Source organism: Schistocerca nitens, chromosome 9 (assembly GCF_023898315.1).
Source record: "Schistocerca nitens isolate TAMUIC-IGC-003100 chromosome 9, iqSchNite1.1, whole genome shotgun sequence".
Taxonomy (NCBI): domain Eukaryota; kingdom Metazoa; phylum Arthropoda; class Insecta; order Orthoptera; family Acrididae; genus Schistocerca; species Schistocerca nitens.
In genome coordinates this window covers 225,647,698-225,670,388 of record NC_064622.1, presented here as the reverse complement: position 1 = coordinate 225,670,388, position 22,691 = coordinate 225,647,698, and the positions used below count along the sequence as shown (strand labels likewise).

General features: G+C 38.3%; 1 protein-coding gene across 1 annotated transcript in view; it reads left to right on the top strand.

The window, feature by feature from the left end:
• Nucleotides 1–17,582, top strand: part of LOC126204141 (sodium channel protein Nach-like) — a 194,085-nt gene extending 176,503 nt beyond the window's left edge. Inside the window, exons 11-12 of the mRNA XM_049938551.1 lie at nt 3,882–4,024; nt 17,379–17,582. Of these exons, the coding sequence (XP_049794508.1) occupies nt 3,882–4,024; nt 17,379–17,582 (347 nt within the window). The remainder of the gene's footprint in view (nt 1–3,881; nt 4,025–17,378) is intronic.
• The last annotated feature ends 5,109 nt before the right edge of the window (nt 17,583–22,691 follow it).

The following is a 22,691-nucleotide window of genomic DNA, read 5'->3' as shown; positions in this document are numbered from 1 at the left end:
TAACAAACAACAGTTCTTACGTTTTGACAGTTGCCATTCTTTCCATGTCAAACATTCCCTCCCATGCAATCTTAGCATTCGAGACAGTCATATTTGTTCAGATGCAGACTCTTTACAGCAGTACAGCACTATCCTCACCTCAGCCTTCACTGGAGGTAATTACCTCACCATCATTGTTCAACAGCAGATTTCCTGGGCCATCACATACAATCCTGGTACTGCTGAACCATCAAAAAAAAATTAGGAATACAACACGTGCCACTCACTATTATCCTGGTCTTGAATGTATTAATCAGCTACTGTGACAAGACTATGACTTCCTGAAATCATTCCCTGAAATGAGATCCATTCTGTGCGGCATTTTACCCACCACAGCTGTAATAGCTTTTCTTCATCCTTCTAATCTCTGCAATATCCTCATCAGACCCAATGCTCCTTCTGCAGCCATTTCTCTGCCCTATGGCTCCTAAGCCTGTGACCTCTCCTGCTGCAAGACTTGCGCTATGCACCTTTCTACCACCACCTATATCAGCCCTGTAATGGATAAAACATATGCTGTTGAAGGGAGCATCAACTGTGAAAAGCACATGTCATATATCAGCTGTTATGCAAACACTGTTCAGCATTTTACTTAACTTGACTACTACCAAGTTATCAGTTAGGATGAATGGATATAAGCAGAGGGTGTATGCTAGCAACACAAAATATCCTGTTGCAGAGCATGTTCTGCAATATGACCTTGGTGCCTGTTTCACCGCACATGCTATCTGGATTAATCTCCAGATACCTGTTTCTCAGAATTCCACAGGTGGGAACTGGTACTACAACAAGTCCTTGGTTCTCACCACCCACCTAGCCTTAATTTATGTTAATTTCTTTGGCTTCAGCATTTCTTCACAGAAACAATTCCTTTTTTCATTCCCTTTTAGTTTTCTATATCTTTCATTTTCTGATGTGTTCATTTTTTGTCATCCCCCTCCTGCCTCTATCACATACAATGTGCTTAGCTTTTCATTCTTACTAAGTCATGCATGATGTTTTAGCAGTAATCTCTGTGTTGCGTAATACCCTATCTTCCATCTTTAAGCTCTCAGGTTTTCAAATCTTGTCTGATGCAGTCCTCAACAATCAGTAAGTCTCCCCTGACCCTGGGTTCTGGGTGGCTTTTCCAAACTCTACCAATTTCCTAAACCTCATCAGTCCTTTCCCATCACCCGGATTAGGAACTAGAGTAGATAGTAGTTGGTGGATGTATGGTATGAGTTTTTACTGTGGGGACGGTCCCATAGGGAAGAGATAAAGTTTCCCAAACCATTATCTCTACCCCAAGGTTCCTACCCACACAGTCATCCACACAGTAAAAACCTGTACTGTGCACCTAACCACTACCACCTATTCCATCCCCTGATAAATCCTACAGTATGGAAGGCAGAGCAACTGGTGTAAACACGTACATTGTTTGTCATTTAACTTATGTTCTCTGCACAGTGTTTTATGTGAACATGTCACATCTAAACTGGCTAAGCACATGAATAGGCACAGAAAAACTGTTTTGGGGACCCAGTAGCTAGTTGCAGAACATGCTCTACAGTATGACTTCAGTAGCCTGAGTGCTTCTACATGACAAGAGCTATTCAGATTCTCCCAAATGATTTTCCTACAACTCTGGAATTTGGAACTTCTCTTCAGCACATTTTTACATTCCAACACACTCTATACTTATGACTTCTCATCTCTTGTTCCCCTATTGCATCTTTACCTTTTTCTGTCTCTTATCACCTCTGGATTGAATCTGGCATAATGATTACCTATGTATCACCACAACCTGCCCTCTCTGCTCCTCCCCTTCTATCTTTGTCCAGTCATGTCCTTATTACAGTTGGGTCACTCTCATACTGGGGTCTGAGTCACCTGCTATTACTTTTTAATCTTCCTTAACCTATCCCTCTCTCCTTACAGAGGAGTTGAGGGGACAACTCTTCATTTCAAGAGCTAGCTGGTGTGTCCCTTTTACTTTTGTATGTGCCTATCAACAGTACTACACATTTAGCCACCTGAAGATAAGTATTGATCAGCAATGACATTTCAGCAAGTTGAGTGGTAGGGGCCAGCTGCCACCCCATCTCAGTTCTTTCTCAAGCGTCACATGCTTACTGTGTAGCCAATTTTGTTGGTACATGCAGAACCTAGGCTAGCGTGGCTGGCTTTATGCTGACCACACTGTCCCACACAACTGCAGTCTGTCAATCATAAAGGAATTTTATTTGGAGTACAGTTTTCTTTATTTAATTATCCCTCACAATATTAAGAATTTTTCCTTAACGGTTGAAGATGCTATACATAATTGTGCTATGATCTGTAAAACATAAATAAACATTTAACACTGAATTTTACTTAACAGTTACGTGTGTACATTTAAATGTAGGGGAAACAATCATAACATAAGAACAATGATTGCCTGATGAAAAAGTGAAGTACCCAGAAAACATGGACAGATGTTAATGGAACTTCATACATATACTCACCATGGTTCTGCATGTAAAAGATGATAGTTGCAATTCTCTGTGACAGTTAGAATGGTCACTAGAGTGCACTGGAGTTGTTCATGTTGAGTGTTGTTACTAGGCCTGGTAGAGTATATAAGGGACATGAACACCATTAAATGCTGAGTGATCATCTTGAAGGACAATGTGACAACATTATTAGCACCTGATGGAGTTTGAAAGGGGCCTCAAGATGGGTCTCCATTTGGCCAGATTTTCTAACTGTGCAATATCCAGTTTTGTGGGGCATTCAGATGTGACAGTGGCCTGATTTTGGACTGCATGGGAATATGTGGGCAGGCATACTAATCGCCAAGGTTCTGGTCAAGCATGTCTGATCACCAGTTCACCACAAGAAATGTTCACATACTGTAAGCCCTGCACATCTGTACCCATCACCTGAGAACATGTAATGATCTCCCTGCAACATTCTGTGTCTTCCCGCACCATTGGTGGAGACTAGCTGCAGCCCAGTTAGGGAACTACCTTCACTTTCTTAGGATGTCTTTAACACTTTAACACAAATCACTGCTTTTGGAGTTGTGCCATGACTGGGAAGCATGGACTCATGGACTGCAGATGGATGGCATAACCTGGATGGCCACCATTGATGATTATGCTGGCAACATGGAGAGAGATCCCATTCTTCCAATATTTTGGAGAGGCATAGTGATGTTACGCATGGTATTGTGGTGTGGAGAGCCATTGTATGTGACCTCATTCAGGCGATGGCTGGTAGCGACTGAGGGAATTCTGACTGCACAACAGTACACCACATACATCCTCTGCCCTCACAAGTTAAGTCCCATGTGACAGTATCAGGGCACTGTTTTTACAGGATAGCACTCATCTATATGAGATATTTGTCTCTATGAACACTCTGCTTGATGTTCACATACTCCATGGCCAGCAAGATTTGCAGCACCTGGTAGAACATGTGTGAGACCAGCATGGATGTCAACTCCATCCCAGTGTCAGTATCTGGTATATCGAGGAGACTTACCACAGCTGCAGAAAAGTTCATCTCATGAGAGGATACAATGGCTTTATGACACCCTTCCCAACCAAGTCAGTGTATGCTTCCAGACTAGAAGGGGTGCAACATCTTACTGATAAGTATAATGCCAATCCCTTGTAAAGTTTCATTTGATTGTTTCATGAATTTACATTATGATTAGTATCATAATAAAGAACTGCTCTAATTAGCTTAGTCACAGAAGTCAATTTTTCTTTATGGACTTCAGTCTTGTGAATTTACGTTCTTGTTTGTCTATACCTTAAGAATACCTTTAAATATACAACTTAATGAATGAATAAAACTTCTGATTTTCTTTTCAGTGTCAATAGGAGGGACTGCTGGATTTTTCCTTGGAGCAAGTTTGCTCAGTGTTGTCGAATTTGTAATGTACTTTTTTGTGAGAAGTATTTACCATTGTGTAAATATAAATGACTCTAATGCAAACAAAAATCACAGAATGAAGGTAATCTCACATGAAACAGAGTTTGCCAAGCCTTTCAGCAATAATTTTAAGCAGCAAATGGGATACTCTTCTTCATGGGATTTTCAGAAGTAATTCTCATTTTATGTGGTTTAGCAATATTATCAACTAGAATCTATGTTGCTCATGAAATAATATACTTTATCAACTTTTATTAATATGTAATAAGCAACTCCATGTTATTACAATGCTATACACACTATATGTTATATAATGTCACATTGCCAGTAGAGATAACAATATCACTGATATCTTGTTACTTGTACAATTAATCCCATATTTGCTTGATTAGTATTAATTTTCATAATATAATGTGCAAGATATGTTTTAAGCAGGTGCCATATGATTTGGTACTGTGCTTAAATTGAAACATAAATCTTGCTGCTTATTTACATTATTCTATTAGATGTTGCTCAAATCTATATTGAGGATCTGTAGTTAAACATTGATTGCACATAACAATAGCTGAAAGGGAATATTGATGGAACATTGTTATGATTCCAAAATGATGTCATAAGGGACACATGAATGAAAGCTTGTACTGTTACATGAAATTAAGACTCACTGTTATATAGAAAATATTTGAATTATGGGGAGTAAGTTTGTGTATTAGTAGAAAAGTCACCCGAAGAATAAAATGTTATGGATATCTGTGGTTATCAATCAATCCATTCCCATTACACTCCCATTCCCATTACACTCTATTTACTGTGAGGATCAACTGACATTAAATTTTCTAACTATTCATCTTTCTTATAAAGAGTAATGGATCTTCTGTGACAACGTAGTAAACAGATATACCCTGTCTCTTAAAAATGGATAAAAGGAATTTATTGTTCATGATTTCTAAAAAATCTGGTATATTAAGTTTGTCTAGTTGAAAAGTCTTGTGTTATTCCTAATTAACATATTTTCCTACAGAATGACAATAAATAAGAGTGGTTGTGTAATTAACTAGGCATCTGTTCTTGATTTTCACATTTTCTTCCACAATGAAATAGCACAACCTTCAATTTAATTACAAGTAGTCGCTGATATCACTTATATAACATTGCAGCTTATTCCTTGTGCTAAGCTTGGCTGTGGCATGCTGTCCCTACAGTCCTCTCTGATTCATCATGTCCTGTAGAATGCATCATCAAGCAGAATCTTCAGGGAGCTGATGCATGTCAATATATACACGGTGGTTGCTATATCCCTGTATACCAACATATACCATCCCCATGGCCTTATCTTGTTACCATTTATGAGACTTATATAATGAATGGAATCAAGAAGCTTTACAATGAGCAGAATAAAAAATTTGGTATTTCATTGTCAAGGAGTATCTTCAGGGATGCGGAGCAAGTCAATGATGTACATTACTACCAGACACCTTGCCTGTCACCATGGTTTCTACGTCCCTGTACACCAACGTTCTTCATCTTCATGGTCTTGCAACTATGGACCACAATGTTTCTCAGTGTCCTCCTGACACTAAATCCACTATTTACATCCAAATCCATTTGGTGAACCACATTATGACTGATGAAACATCAGCCATCAGATTCCTAGATCTACAGCTGGATAACAAACACCTTAATGTTTTTGCAACTTATATGTAACACAAAGTTGCACTATAACATTTCTAGAAGGGTTGTTAATCACCATCACATACTTGATCATTCTGATGATGTGCCACTCTACTGTCATGATAGATCTACATATGTCTAACAATGGCAAATTATTAATTCCTGCTTGGAAATTATTGCACTGTTTCTGATTACATGAACTCCATAAAATTAGTTATGTCTTAACTTAAAGGTCACTGAAGACTGAAATCTACACAACTGCAATGTAAAACAGTAATTAATTTTCATGTATGCTTTGCATCCTTTTTGGGGCGAAATTGTGGAGTTACACTGATGTGCCAAAACATTATGACCATTACACCCCATGAGTTTGGATGCTGCTTGGCGGTGTTGTGACATGGTAAGGAAAGTATATAAATTGAGCAGAGATGAATAAGGAATCATTCCAGTGATGATACAGGCTGCAAATAAGGAAATCCACTGACATAATCGACTTTGACAAAGGGCAGATTGTTATGACCTGGCACCTTGCAATGAGCATATTTGAACTGGCAGTCCAGCTGGCTGTTTGTGTACTAACGTTGTGAATATCTATGGAAATTGGTTGAAGGGTGGTGAAACAACGAGTAGGTGACAATGGGCGGGATGTCGACAACTCATTGCAGAATGTGGTCAGACACTTGCCTGCTCTGTAAAGCAAGACAGGCACTGACACGTAGCAGATCCCACAACAGAGTACAATGCTGTGCAGATACAATTGTTTCAGAGCTTACTATTCAACAACACTAATGAAAATTGGGTCCACAGCATACAACATTTCCATGTTCCCATTGTTGATCCAATGATATCGTCAATTACAATTGCACTGGGCACAGGATCACCAAGACTGGACCATGAATCACATTTCCTGTTAAACCAGGTTTAGATTAGATTAGATTAGATTAATACTAGTTCCATGGATCATGAATACGATATTTCGTAATGATGTGGAACGAGTCGAATTTTCCAATACATGACATAATTAGGTTAATTTAACAACATACTTAAGTTAATATAACAACTTTATTTTTTTGTGTTTTTTGTTTTTCTTTATTTTTTATTTTTATTTTTTTAATATTTTTTTCTTTTTTTTCTTAATTTATATCTAAAAATTCCTCTATGGAGTAGAAGGAGTTGTCATTCAGAAATTCTTTTAATTTCTTCTTAAATACTTGTTGGTTATCTGTCAGACTTTTGATACTATTTGGTAAGTGACCAAAGACTTTAGTGCCAGTATAATTCACCCCTTTCTGTGCCAAAGTTAGATTTAATCTTGAATAGTGAAGATCATCCTTTCTCCTAGTATTGTAGTTATGCACACTGCTATTACTTTTGAATTGGGTTTGGTTGTTAATAACAAATTTCATAAGAGAGTATATATACTGAGAAGCTACTGTGAATATCCCTAGATCCTTAAATAAATGTCTGCAGGATGATCTTGGGTGGACTCCAGCTATTATTCTGATTACACGCTTTTGTGCAATAAATACTTTATTCCTCAGTGATGAATTACCCCAAAATATGATGCCATATGAAAGCAATGAGTGAAAATAGGCGTAGTAAGCTAATTTACTAAGATGTTTATCACCAAAATTTGCAATGACCCTTATTGCATAAGTAGCTGAACTCAAACGTTTCAGCAGATCATCAATGTGTTTCTTCCAATTTAATCTCTCATCAATGGACACACCTAAAAATTTGGAATATTCTACCTTAGCTATATGCTTCTGATTAAGGTCTATATTTATTAATGGCGTCATACCATTCACTGTACGGAACTGTATGTACTGTGTCTTATCAAAATTCAGTGAGAGTCCGTTTACAAGGAACCACTTAGTAATTTTCTGAAAGACAGTATTGACAATTTCATCAGTTAATTCTTGTTTGTCAGGTGTGATTACTATACTTGTATCATCAGCAAAGAGAACTAACTTTGCCTCTTCATGAATATAGAATGGCAAGTCATTAATATATAATAAGAACAACAAAGGACCCAAGACTGACCCTTGTGGAACCCCATTCTTGATAGTTCCCCAGTTTGAGGAATGTGCTGATCTTTGCATGTTACGAGAACTACTTATTTCAACTTTCTGCACTCTTCCAGTTAGGTACGAATTAAACCATTTGTGCACTGTCCCACTCATGCCACAATACTTGAGCTTGTCTAGCAGAATTTCATGATTTACACAATCAAAAGCCTTTGAGAGATCACAAAAAAATCCCAATGGGTGGTGTTCGGTTATTCAGATCATTCAAAATTTTACTGGTGAAAGCATATATGGCATTTTCTGTTGAAAAACCTTTCTGAAAACCAAACTGACATTTTGTTAGTACTTCATTTTTACAGATATGTGAAGCTACTCTTGAATACATTACTTTCTCAAAAATTTTGGATAAAGCTGTTAGAAGGGAGTTTGGACGGTAATTGTTGACATCAGATCTATCCCCCTTTTTATGCAAAGGTATAACAATAGCATATTTCAGTCTATCAGGGAAAATGCCCTGTTCCAGAGAGCTATTACACAGGTGGCTGAGAATCTTACTTATCTGTTGAGAACAAGCTTTTAGTATTTTGCTGGAAATGCCATCAATTCCATGTGAGTTTTTGCTTTTAAGCAAGTTTATTATTTTCCTAATTTCAAAGGGAGAAGTGGGTGAGATTTCAATTGTATCAAATTGCATAGGTATGGCCTCTTCCATTAACAGCCTAGCATCTTCTAATGAACACCTGGATCCTACTATATCCACAACATTTAGAAAATGATTATTAAAAATATTTTCAACTTCTGACTTTTTGTTCGTAAAGTTTTCATTCAATTTGATGGTAATACTGTCTTCCTCTGCTCTTGGTTGACCTGTTTCTCTTTTAATAATATTCCAAATTGTTTTAATTTTATTATCAGAGTTGCTGATTTCAGACATGATACACACACTCCTGGATTTTTTAATAATTTTTCTTAATATAACACAGTAGTTTTTATAATTTTTGATAGTTTCTGGGTCACTACTCTTTCTTGCTGTCAGATACATTTCCCTTTTGCGGTTACAAGATATTTTTATACCCTTAGTAAGCCATGGTTTCTTACAAGGTTTCTTACGAGTATATTTAACTATTTTCTTGGGGAAGCAGTTTTCAAATGCATTTACAAAAATGTCATGAAATAAATTATATTTTAAATTGGCATCAGGTTCACTGTACACCTCATCCCAGTCTAACTGCTGTAGGCTTTCCCTGAAATTTGCAATTGTTAAATCGTTGACTGAACGTACCACTTTGGAGGACTGTTTAGTATTGCTGAATGGAGCTATGTCATATATTGTAACTAGCTGTGCACCATGATCAGAAAGACCATTCTCAACAGGCTGAGCATTTATCTGGTTAAACTTATCTTGGTCTATAAAGAAGTTATCTATCAGTGAGCTGCTATCCTTTACCACCCGAGTAGGAAAATCAATAACGGGTGTCAAATTGAAAGAACCGAGTAATACTTCAAGGTCATTTTTCCTATTACCCTCTTTCAGAGAATCTACATTGAAGTCCCCACAAATAATAATTTGCTTCCCCCTATCTGACAGATAGCACAACAAGGAGTCCAAATTTTTCAGAAATAGATGAAAATTTCCTGATGGGGACCTATATACAGTTACAATTATAAATGTGCCTTTGTTTAATTTTAGCTCACAGGCACATGCTTCTATATGTTTCTCTACACAAAACTTTTTTGTTTCTATACTTTTTGCACAATGATAACTTTTGACATATATGGCAACTCCTCCTTTCTCCATATTTTCTCTCATTACATGTGCAGAGAGCTTATATCCACTTACATTTACCTTATCCATATCAGTAACAATGTGATGCTCAGACAGGCATAGTATATCTATTTCATTCTCAGCTTCTAAATCTTCTAAACAAACCAGAAGCTCATCTACTTTATTCTTTAAACTCCCAATATTTTGATGAAATATACTTACATTATTTTTAATTATACCTTTATGAGAACCTTTCCTTATTCTAACATTTGCAGTACTCTCCTGTCTGAGTTTCTCATTGTGCTTAGGCCTAGTTCCAGGTCAATAGTTGTGTCTGGGTATGACATCATCCAGTCAAATTATTGCTTGAAATGTACACTGTGCCATTGACCCCTCCCACTGAGGGTAGTGTTATGTTATGGGGGACATTCACCTGTGGTAGTACTTGAAGACAGCTTTGCAACTATGAAATGTGAGAATGTTATTGTAATCATGTGTATCCTTTCATGCTTGATGCCTTCTTGATGGTGATGGGATCTTCTAGCAGGATAACTGTCTGTTGTCCACATAACAAATGCAGAATCATGCCACAGTGATTTGATGGGAATGATAGTGAACTCATTTTGATGTCTGACCTACCAAATTCACCTGATCTGAAGCTGATGGAACATTTGTGAAACACTATTGGGTGCCAGCTCCACACCTACAAACCACCAGTCCATAATTTAAAGGGTATATAAGGCAGGCAGGGTATATAAGGAACATGAATAGAACAACATGTTGAGCGATCACCGTGAAAATATGGAAGTGCTGTGAACTCATGTCATACTGTGTTACCAGCACGTGAGGGAGTTTGAAAGACACCTCATTATGAATCTCCATTTGGCCAGCTGGTCTAATCATCCATTATAGATGTATAGGGCAATTGGGACTGACTGTGTCCCATTGTTGGACTTCATGGGAATGTGAAGTATGGCATACTTGTTGTCGAGGTTCTGGTTGACCACATCTCACTGCCACAAGGAAGACATGCGTATTATGCACTAAGCACGTGGTAATCACTTCACATGTTTGTCTGCCATCCAGGAACAAGTAATAGACTTCCTACAACACTGTTCGTCATCCCACACCATTGGTCAGACACTATCAGCAGCTGGACTGGAGATTTACTACCCCTTCATAGGCAGTCATTAATACCACAACACAAACAGCTGCTTTTGGAGTAGTGCTGTGACCAGGAAGCATGTACTGCTGATGAATGGCATCACATTGTGTTCAGTGATGACTCAGAGTTCTGTGCTACCCTGGTCGACAATCATCAGCAAGTAGGTTGGTGACCCGGAGAGAGGTCCCATTCTTCAAATGTTATGGAGAAGCACAGCAATGTTATTGCTGGTACCGTGGTGTGGGGAGCTGAAGAATTTGCTGGGTGATGCTGTGGAATATTGTGCCACAGCAAGTACTTGATCAATTCAAAATACTTCATCTCTAGATAGGTCTGATACCTTTAGCACCTCTAATTCTACATCTACGTTTACACTCTACAAACCACTATGAACTGAATGGTAGATGGTACTTAGCATTCTGCCACACATTAGAGCTTTGCCTTCTTCCAGTCACATATAGAGAGCAGAAAGAAAAATGCTTAAATGCATCCCTCTGTGCGAATTGTAATTAGTGTAACATTTAACATTTTAATGAGCTGACTCAATACAGCTGTTAGAAATTTGAAGAAGTGCATGTCTGCCATCATATGTACAAATTTATTATTTATTTTTGAGCACTTTCAGTCCTACAGCTTGTTTTTCATCCTGTGAAGATGGTTGCTGTGACTGAAACTAGGAGAAAATAAATAATAAATTTGAGCAGTTGATGACAAACATGCAATTCTTCGAATTGTATTTTTGTGGCCTCTCAAGAGCAGTGTGTTGGGGACTGAAATATATTTGTAGATTCTTCACTTAATATTGGCACTTGATACTCCACAAGTACTGTTCCTGCCATGTTTCCTGATTGTTGTGGATTAAGATGTACACATGTGACCTATAATCAGTGCCGTATTTAGACCACTACGCTGAACCTGTAATGTTATCTGCACCATATAAACTCTGTCATGATTTGCCAACACAAACAGTATTTTAGAGCAAGTTTTGAATTAAAGCCTACACAGCATTTAAAGTTTGTTGGTGTATTCCACTGATGAATTCTTCTCGGGTTATCAGCCGAGTGGTGGCGTCGTCTTGTCGCAACGTTTCAATGAGTTTCGTACCCATCATCTTCTGGTGAAGTGTTGTTTGGTTACATAAAATTTTGCTTTACCACTTACCATTTATTGAACTGATGAGACTAAAGAATAAAAAGAACTGAAGTCATTAAGGTATCCAAAATGATTAATTAACATCACTATGAACAATTATATTTCCTGAAATTAAAAAAAAAAAAAACTCAGATTCTTGTACATGTGAATATCATTATTTCAGCTTGAAAAATAATATGTTACAACAATAAGCACATATGTTTATTAAGTGTATGCACGATAACAAAAGGAGTGTATGAATAAAGCAAATTTTACCAATATTAAAATACAGTATCTTCTCAAATAATCAGTGTCATAATGAGAGTTTTAAATAATATTATTGAATATTGGTTTGCACCTATTCTACACACTAATGAGGCTATTTACAATATATTCATAACTGAGTTGTCTTAAAATATCACTTTCGATGTTGAATGAAATGAAAATGTTGAGTCTGTCTCCTAAAGAGACGTTCTGAAGCCTGTTTTTGATGAATTTAAATTTTGAAAATGACCTTTTAGCCCTGTTATTTGTGATCACAAGTGACAAGTATATTCTTAGAGCGGCCTCAATATTAGGAAAACAACCTTTGACATTTTACATTTTGCATGAAATTAAGTATAGAAGAAATCAATTTTCCACAAAGTCGAACTCATTTCAAACTGACAAAATTTTGTCAACTATACTGTTTCAAAGGCTTACTGGTTTTGCCTAGTACCACTGTTTGAATGGGTGCCACTAGAAATTTGATGCGAGGGTGTGCAGAGTTTGAGAAACGAACATTGACTTTATTCATGTTGGCTGTCCATAGAAAAATACAGCTGAATAAGGCTATGCAAAATAATTACATATACATGTTTTATGATTACATGAGGGCCCCCATCATAGTCTTAAAACAAATACTTTTTTATTTTAAATTTTTGTGGTGTGCATCCCTTTGTTGAAAAAGCCCATAGGCTGCGTCCTGTATAGACTGTGCTTAAATGTGGCCCTATATATAAGTACTAACATGTAACATTAGTTGTATGCATGTCATATGAAATTACGTTGTGTTTACCTGGAAAGATCTGTGACCTGCAAACAATACGACTGGGTACACTGCTTCTTACAACAGAAAAAACTCAGTTAGGAAGTGACATTAAGCTTGGCTGTGACAATATGTGCTTAAATGTCACACTTATACCAAAAAGAAATTTTACAGGGTCTACCAAACAGGAAAATTTGTGTAGCGAATGATAAATATCTGTGTTTGAACAAGGTATCAGTGACCATGACACAGTTGTGACAACTTTACCAAAGTACAAAGGGCAATTAAAGCAAGCAGAAAGATACATATGTCCAGTAAACTAGATAAAAATCAGTAGTGTCATATCTCAGTAAAGAAATTAAAACTTTCAGTACAGGTCATGAACATGTAGAGGAACTGTGGCTCCCGCGCCCAGTTTCCTGGGTTCGATTCCCGGCGGGTCTGGGATTTTCTCTGCCTCGTGATGACTGGGTGTTGTGTGCTGTCTTTAGGTTGGTTAGGTTTAAGTAGTTCTAAGTTCTAGGGGACTGATGACCATATATGTTAAGTCCCATAGTGTTCAGAGCCATTTGTACCATTTGAACTGTGGCTCATGGTAAAAAGACCACACACTGGATAGATATGTACCCAGTAGAACAGTTTGTAATGGGAGCAAATCTCCATGGCATTCAGTTACTGTAAAGAAACTTATAAAGAACTGCATAGTACGTGTAAAACAATGCTTAGGGACATACACTCCTGGAAATTGAAATAAGAACACCGTGAATTCATTGTCCCAGGAAGGGGAAACTTTATTGACACATTCCTGGGGTCAGATACATCACATGATCACACTGACAGAACCACAGGCACATAGACACAGGCAACAGAGCATGCACAATGTCGGCACTAGTACAGTGTATATCCATCTTTCGCAGCAATGCAGGCTGCTATTCTCCCATGGAGACGATCGTAGAGATGCTGGATGTAGTCCTGTGGAACGGCTTGCCATGCCATTTCCACCTGGCGCCTCAGTTGGACCAGCGTTCGTGCTGGACGTGCAGACCGCGTGAGACGACGCTTCATCCAGTCCCAAACATGCTCAATGGGGGACAGATCCGGAGATCTTGCTGGCCAGGGTAGTTGACTTACACCTTCTAGAGCACGTTGGGTGGCACGGGATACATGCGGACGTGCATTGTCCTGTTGGAACAGCAAGTTCCCTTGCCGGTCTAGGAATGGTAGAACGATGGGTTCGATGACGGTTTGGATGTACCGTGCACTATTCAGTGTCCCCTCGACGATCACCAGTGGTGTACGGCCAGTGTAGGAGATCGCTCCCCACACCATGATGCCGGGTGTTGGCCCTGTGTGCCTCGGTCGTATGCAGTCCTGATTGTGGCGCTCACCTGCACGGCGCCAAACACGCATACGACCATCATTGGCACCAAGGCAGAAGCGACTCTCATCACTGAAGACGACACGTCTCCATTCGTCCCTCCATTCACGCCTGTCGCGACACCACTGGAGGCGGGCTGCACGATGTTGGGGCGTGAGCGGAAGACGGCCTAACGGTGTGCGGGACCGTAGCCCAGCTTCATGGAGACGGTTGCGAATGGTCCTCGCCGATACCCCAGGGGCAACAGTGTCCCTAATTTGCTGGGAAGTGGCGGTGCGGTCCCCTACGGCACTGCGTAGGATCCTACGGTCTTGGCGTGCATCCGTGCGTCGCTGCGGTCTGGTCCCAGGTCGACGGGCACGTGCACCTTCCGCCGACCACTGGCGACAACATCGATGTACTGTGGAGACCTCACGCCCCACGTGTTGAGCAATTCGGCGGTACGTCCACCCGGCCTCCCGCATGCCCACTATACGCCCTCGCTCAAAGTCCGTCAACTGCACATACGGTTCACGTCCACGCTGTCGCGACATGCTACCAGTGTTAAAGACTGTGATGGAGCTCCGTATGCCACGGCAAACTGGCTGACACTGACGGCGGCGGTGCACAAATGCTGCGCAGCTAGCGCCATTCGACGGCCAACACCGCGGTTCCTGGTGTGTCCGCTGTGCCGTGCGTGTGATCATTGCTTGTACAGCCCTCTCGCAGTGTCCGGAGCAAGTATGGTGGGTCTGACACACCGGTGTCAATGTGTTCTTTTTTCCATTTCCAGGAGTGTAGATAGAGAGATGCTGAATGAAATGCATTTGGCTGTCAAGGGAGCAATAATATTGTCAAATGACATGTCACAAAATCCAAAGAAATTCTGATGCCCCTAGCAAATGAGACAGGACCTGAAATTGAGGACAACAAAGGAAATGTTGAAATGCCTAACTTCATGTTCAGCAATTCATTTACAAAGGGAAACCCAAGAGAATTTCCCCAATTTAATCCTGATACCACTGAAAAGATGAATGAAATGAGTATTTGTGTCAGTGGCGTTGAGAAGCAGCTGAAATCATTAAAAATGGAATAAAGCTCCAGGTTTTGATGGAATCCCTGTCAGATTCTAAACTGAATTTGCAGCTGATTTAGTCCATCTTCTAACCATAATCTATCATAGATCCCTCAAACAAAAAACCATGCCCAGTTCTTGGAAAAAGGCACAGGTTACACCTGTCTTCAGGAGGGATAGTACAAGTGATCCACAAAACTACTGTGCAATATCCTTGATATCGATTTGTTGTAGAATCTTAAAATGTATTCTGAGCTCAAACATAACGTGGTATCTTGAACAGAACGATCACCTCAATAACAACCAGCATAGATTTCAAAAGCATCGATCATTTGAAACCCAACTCGTACTTTTCTCACATGACTTACTGAAAGCTGTGGACTAAGGCAGCTAGGTAGGTGCACTATTTCTTGGTTTCCAAAAAGCATTTGACTCAGTACCACATTTACACTTATTGTCAAAAGTGTGATTATATGTGGTATCAAGTGAAATTTGTGACTGGATTGAGGACTTTTTGGTAGTGAGAACACAGCATGTTGTCCTGGGTGGAGAATTATTGTCAGATGTAGAAGTAACATCAGATGTGCTCCAGGGAAGTGTATTGGGACCCTTGTTGTTCATGTTGGACATTAATGACCTTGCAGACAATATTAACAGTAACATCAGACTTTTTGAAGATGACGCCATTATCTATAATGAAGTACTATGTGAGAGGAACTGCATAAATATTGTCAGACCTTGATAATATTTGAATCTGGAAGAGATTGGCAACTTGCTCTAAATGTTCAAAAGTGTAAAATTTTGCACCTCACAAAATGAAAAAGTATAGTATCCTACAATGACAATACCAATGAGTCACTGTTAGAATTGGCCAACTCATACATATACCCGGGTATAAAACTTTGTAGGGGTATGAAGCGGAATGGCCACAAAGGTTCAGTTGTGGGTAAAACAGGCGGTAGACTTCAGTTTATTGGTAGAATACAGGGGAAATGCAATCACTCTACAAAAGAGATTGCTTACAAATCACTAATGTGACCATTACTAGAATATTACGCAAGGGTGTGCAACCCATACCAAATAGGCCTAACAGGGAATATTGAATGTATACATAGAAGGGCAGCACGAATGGTCACAGATATGTTTAATTCATAGGTGAGTGTTACAGAGATACTTAAGGAACTGAACTGGAAGACTCTTGACGACATATGTAAACTATCCCAAGAAAGTCCATTAACAAAATTTCAAGAACCAGCTTTGAATGATTACTCTAGGGATATACTACAACCCCTAAGATTAGAATAATTACTGCATGCACAGAGGCATTCAAACAATCATTCTTCTTGTGCTCCATATGTGAATGGAACAAGAAGAAACCCTAATAATGGTACAATGGAACATACCCTGTGCCATGCACCTCACGGTGGTCTGTAGAGTATAGATGTAGGTAGAGAGGTTCATATGTGAGCTAGCTACATACTAGTAACCGGTTACAACTTTGCTGCAATTAATGAATGTACAAATCCCAACTTTCTGATGGATGAAACTACAGCAATTAAAAATAGGATAAAAGCTGTGGAGCTGTTGAATGTGATGCTGATGGCAGAGGCAGTATATCGATATGCGGGAATATCCAGTCTACAGTATACTAATGTTGTGGCTACCACACTGCATAAACACTGTTCCTAGGTACAAAATTTGTTGTCTGGAATACTGAGCTACATGATTTCAAGCAATATAGGGCAAAATTCTGTATCGATGCAATAAAAGAATGACATTGCTGTCTCCATATACCAATAACTAATAATGAACATTAAGAGAAAGTTACAGCACAGTATCATCCTGCTGCAACGAATATGTGTAACAGGAAATACTGCCTGGATGAATTTCAGTAAATTTTCAGTAGCCCAAAAGGTAAATCATGCTTTGTACTCAAACTGACAAGGTGAGTTTCAAGGGCCTTAACTGTGTGCTGTAAGCTTTAGTTGCAACCAGCTGGTGGCATGTCAGTAAGTATGAATAGCCTTTGCTGGTCACCACATTTATTTGTGCACACCAAGCTGACATATGGCGCACTGACTCAAGGAAACAACAGAAGGACATTTTCTATTTGCATTACCTTATCAGCTATCATGCTGAGTGTCAGCTTGTCAGGAGTAGATGCTTCTTTCAACTATTGTGCTTTAACTATACTACTTTTACTGGACATATGTTTTAGATTCTAGTCACACCCCAGCTAGCACTCAAGCTTATTTCAAGGTGGATATTGAGTTTAGGTTCAGTTGAAAATTCAAGATTGAAAAATCAACCTGTTACACAGCTTATTTCAAGGTGGTTATTGAGTTTAGGTTCAGTTGAAAATTCAAGATTGAAAAATCAACCTGTTACTCAGTTTACATCAAGCTGTAAAAATTTAGCTTGAATTAAAATAATATTCCCAAGCTTGAAATAAACTGTAATTTCCATGGAAGGCTGTACAGCAGATGCGTGCGCAGCATAGCTTCCATAGATGTCCACGGGAAGCGCCACAAGCGTTTATAAGCCTTGCACTGACTCTGCTAGGTTTACGGCCATTTTACTTTTGTGACGCGCGTTAATGATTGTTGACTGTTGTGAAGTTTGTTTTATACTGAAAAATAGTTCGGAAAGTGTGTGGCGTCCCCTGCCTTACTGCTACACTGGGTCTGGAGAAGATATATAGTGTATTACAGGTACGTTAATATTACAAATGTTAAATATTATTACGTAACGTAAAGAAATATCATATTCTTTTACGTAGAAAAATTGAGCCTGGATGAAAGTGAAATGGATTACCAGCTAAGAATACATATTACAAGTTTTTCAACACCAATAAATTAAAACTTAATGTTATTTTACCTTTTTAAAATCTCGCCTTTTTATATATATCGCCCTATTACACTTGTTTACTTGTAAGTACTCACGTGTGTCACACCATGAATGAATAATCATGAAGTGTGAAAAGTGTCTTTGCGAATACAAATAGCAATGACATGGTGAACGGGAAAAAGTGCTCAAGAACCAGTCACTACATAGGTGTCAGCCTTTATTTACATAGCTTTGACTGCTCTTCATCTGCTCTTAATTTTGTTGTTCCCTAGGTGATATAATACTGCAAGGCCTACAGGTACTTTTTAATTTTATTGTTATTTGTAATGTGGCTGAAATCTAAAAAAAGGCAATATTAAAATATGACAAGGAGAACATTTTTTGTTCTTTTACATTTCAGTTCCACTGAACTGGTAATTTCTTAAATTCATTTCGATTTCATCTTTTATTTCATTTTGATTCAGTTTTACTCACCAAAAAATAATTGTGGATAGAATAAAAGTAATTGTTTCTTTATAATTCAGTTTAAATGACCCTGAAACTGTTAGAAATAGTGACGTGTGGCTTCTTCATGAAGTCATCGCAAAATTACCCAAATGTCATCTTTACTTTAAAAATTTCAAACAAAAAGTTATTTCAAATTACTTTAAAAACTCTTTGGAATGAAGTCACCAGAAGCAGCTGCTTACTCAGTGACGTTTATACTAGTTAATGATTCTTACTGCATCAGTGAGTTTGAAGTTATTTTGCTAATCTGGGGCATAAATTATATTTAGGTTGATCAGTTTAAACTTTTTACATTTTTTATGTTTAGGTATGGCTAACATTTTCTTTTACCTGTTACAGGATAATTATACCGGCAGAAGTCAGCGATATTTGATCCTGCTCTGGTCTGTGTGCTGGGGCCGGAGGGGCTTGAGAATAATGACATTTTAAAATAAAACAATTTTAAACACTTTGAAAATAAAAAATTTTAAACATACATGTCTTGATAATTTTTTTCACACCATTTCCATTCTGCTATTTATTTAATTAATTAGGTTCAATAAATTCAGATTAATAATTATGTAGCTTAGAACAAGCTGTAAATACCAGGCTGTATTCCACGTGTGTAGATACAGCTGGAGCCAAACTTGATAAGTCAAGCTTGAAATATAGCTTGAGCTCTGCCAACTTTGATGTTTGTTTCAAGCTTGAATCCAACTAACAGGCCTAAATATTCCAGCTTTGATCAAGCTTATATACTTGAACTTTACATCTGGAAATAAGTTTGAAACCGGCTTACTGTGCTATCTGGGACATATATCCCTAGGTATTATTAAGACATTTCTTGCTGCTTTCGAGCCACATTAAATATGCTCGTTTCCAATTGGGTAGTACATTTTACTTATTTGAGTGCTCTCTTTACTGACTGACAATCTGGACTGGAGCTTGTATACTTAAATGCACATTATTCCACTACCAATAGGCCTACTATGCTGAAGCTCATGGCGTCACCTAGTGCCATAACCCATTGCCTTGCATGGATTTTATCTTTGCTCTTCTGCTCACCGGGTTCCCGGGTTCGATTCCCGTGGGGTCAGGGATTTTCTCTGCCTCGTGATGAGTGGGTGTTGTGTGATGTCCTTAGGTTAGTTAGGTTTAAGTAGTTCTAAGTTCTAGGGGACTGATGACCATAGATGTTAAGTCCCATAGTGCTCAGAGCCATTTGAACCATTTCTCTTCTGCTCCTTCATTCAATAGGCAAACTATTGGTATACTTGGGCTGGCTGAGTTTATTTTTGCGAGTTTGCTGGCCCTTACGTCTAAACTATACTGCAGCGTTAAGCATTGCAGCAGTCACTGTTAACCTCATGTTCCATTACATTGAATTGAGGTAGAATTTATAATGGTATGTATTACACAGTGGTATATACTACTATAGACAGTACCACGGAGGAAAGAAACGAATTTACCTCTCACTGTGCATGACATTACGCACAGGCCAACTGCACGCTGTCTCTCATGTAAGTATTTTTTGCGATATGTGCACAGTAAGGACTATCGTGCATGGGTAATTGTTGTTAATGTGTCAAAAACGTTTCTGACTTTGCCATGTTGCATCATTAAAGAGGACTCGCTCACGAAGAATGGTAATCACTAAACTTTTTTGGAATGTAGGCATCAGTTCTTGATATGGATTTCGAAGAAACAGCGTTTTTTTTTGCGAACTTATGAGACATAGTAAAATAAAATATCATAAATAAGAATAATGTGTACACACCCTTTGGAGTGACAGGCTAATAAGGAGAATGGTTAACACAATATTTCGTAACTTTGACAATATCCAAATAATTTTTTTTCAGTATTTTCGAACGAATGTTGACAGTTTTGAAGAGTTTTACTTACAAAAATAGAAACATAAGATTGTTCCAGATGAACACATGATCTCCCAAGGACTTGAAAACACTATTCGACTGCTTTCTCCTTTAATTTTCTTATTTATGTCTGAACAATTCTACAAATCTATGTCGAAAATGTTGGTCTTTCTTCCACTACTTCTATAAAATTCAATTCAGTTCAATTTACTATCATTCATTTTGTCATATACTTGATATAGGAACTGTCATACGGAGAGAGAGAGAGAGAGAGAGAGAGAGAGAGAGAGAGAGAGAGAGCATGATTTATCTTTTTGACAATTAAGGGAAATAACATTCTCTTAATTACACTTTTAACATTTCCTTAGTTACACTTTACATATTTTGTTCTCTTTTTACATGCAAGTTGAAAAAAAAAAAGATTTATACAAAAAAATCAAAAGATGAGCACAATCTGTTTAGATAGCAAAGAAATTCATGAACATTATAGAAACTTTGACCTAATAGTAGCCTCTTTAATTCTTTTTGAAATATATATAAGTTTTGTAAGTTTCTTAGTTCTTTTGGTAAGACATTGAACATTATTTTGGGTAGATACATCACACATTGTGGTACACGGCTTTTGAATGTATGCTTTTATGGAAATCATGCCTGTTTCCGGTTTGATAGTTGAGTATTTCACTGTTTAGAGAAGAGAATTCTTGATTTAACTTGAGAAAGGATACTGATTCATAGATGAATAAATTAGGGAGGTATTGGTTGCCGGTTTTCCAATACCATAATCGACATTTGCTCCCATTTAAATGCACCCGATTTTGAAACGTGCTTGTTTTTACAAATTTTCGGCTAATATGGACAGAGTGGTTTCTCGAACAGTGAAGGATAAGTAAAAATATTAGACTGGAGCTGTTTACACCTCGTCTAACTGAAGAGAAATAGAGATTGTGCTGACTAACTCATTAACTGTATCAGCTGTTTTACAGGCCTCATATTTAAGTGGGCAAGCAAATCCACTTCGGACCTTAAAATGTAAATATGACAGCGAAAAACGATTTCCGAATTCGGATTTTGGCTTTTGGAAGATGTGTCGCATGTAAAGATAATGACTGGGTTGATAGTTGACAAAGCAAAAGAGGAGCTGAAAATTCACGAGAGTGACAATTCTGTCACCTGTGCGCATGCAGCTATTAAAACCTAGGGGCGCACTAAATTTTGTCACGGTCTTGACCGCGAGTCGATAGACAAAACTTTCAACCGGTTGTCACGTCGTAACAGTCAGGTACTTTATATTTTCAAATTTTGAAAAAAAAATGTTTTTAATGACGTCTTCTACTGGATTCCACATGTATTATAAATTTTTCAGTTACAAACATTTTAAGTTTTAGTAGTAAAGTAACTTTTCAAAACGAATGTCAGTTCAATATTTTCTGTACTGGACCATATCTACACGTCTTCATCTCTTTAAAAAGCATGTTCTGAGTGGTAGTCAACAACATTTACCAAAACTTGTATTTTTAAATTTTTTTGTGATTGTCGTAAAGTACAACTTCATTAGTAGTACAGGTTATTGAAAGTGCGTTGGTGTTGCTAAGAGTGTGCTAAAAAATATTTCAGGTTCTGGACCCAACTTACACATCAGTACCAGTTCCTCTGTAAAAAGTATGTTGTTAATATAAGTCAAAGATAACGAATGTCACTGTTTAGGGTTAATGGCCTTGACAAACACCTTTCTTTAACACAAATTTCTTTGTTTTTGCTTGAATGAAGTAAAGAGTTTGGGTGAATAATGATTACTTACATATATAACCAGCAACTGCAGCTTTTTCACTGCGAACTGCTGCGAGATATGCAGGGAGATAGTCAGTGAGATTCTGGAAGGTGCTGACAATGATATTGAGTCATGGGGACCCCAGGGTCTTGGCCAGCTGCTCAAGGTTTCTTGGTTGAGGATCCATGATACGTACAGTCCGATCGATGTGGTCCCACAGATTCTCAACTGAATTTAAACCCCTTGAGTTTGGTAGCCAGGGGAGTACGGTAAACTCATCCTGATGCTCTTCCAGCCACACAAGTACAGTGTGAGCTATGTGACACATTACATTGTCCTGCTAGTAGATGTTATTGTGCCGAGGAAAAACAAATCGCTTGTAGGGATGGACGTGATCCCCATTGATAGATGCATAATTCCGACAATTTTTGCAGGGTGTTTCACATGGTACACGCCAACGGCGATTTGTCAGATGGAGCCTAAAATGTCTGGAAAGGCCACCCGTTGCACTCAACAGACGTGCAGTTGCAGTATGGGCGTGTAAATTCCAACCTTTGTC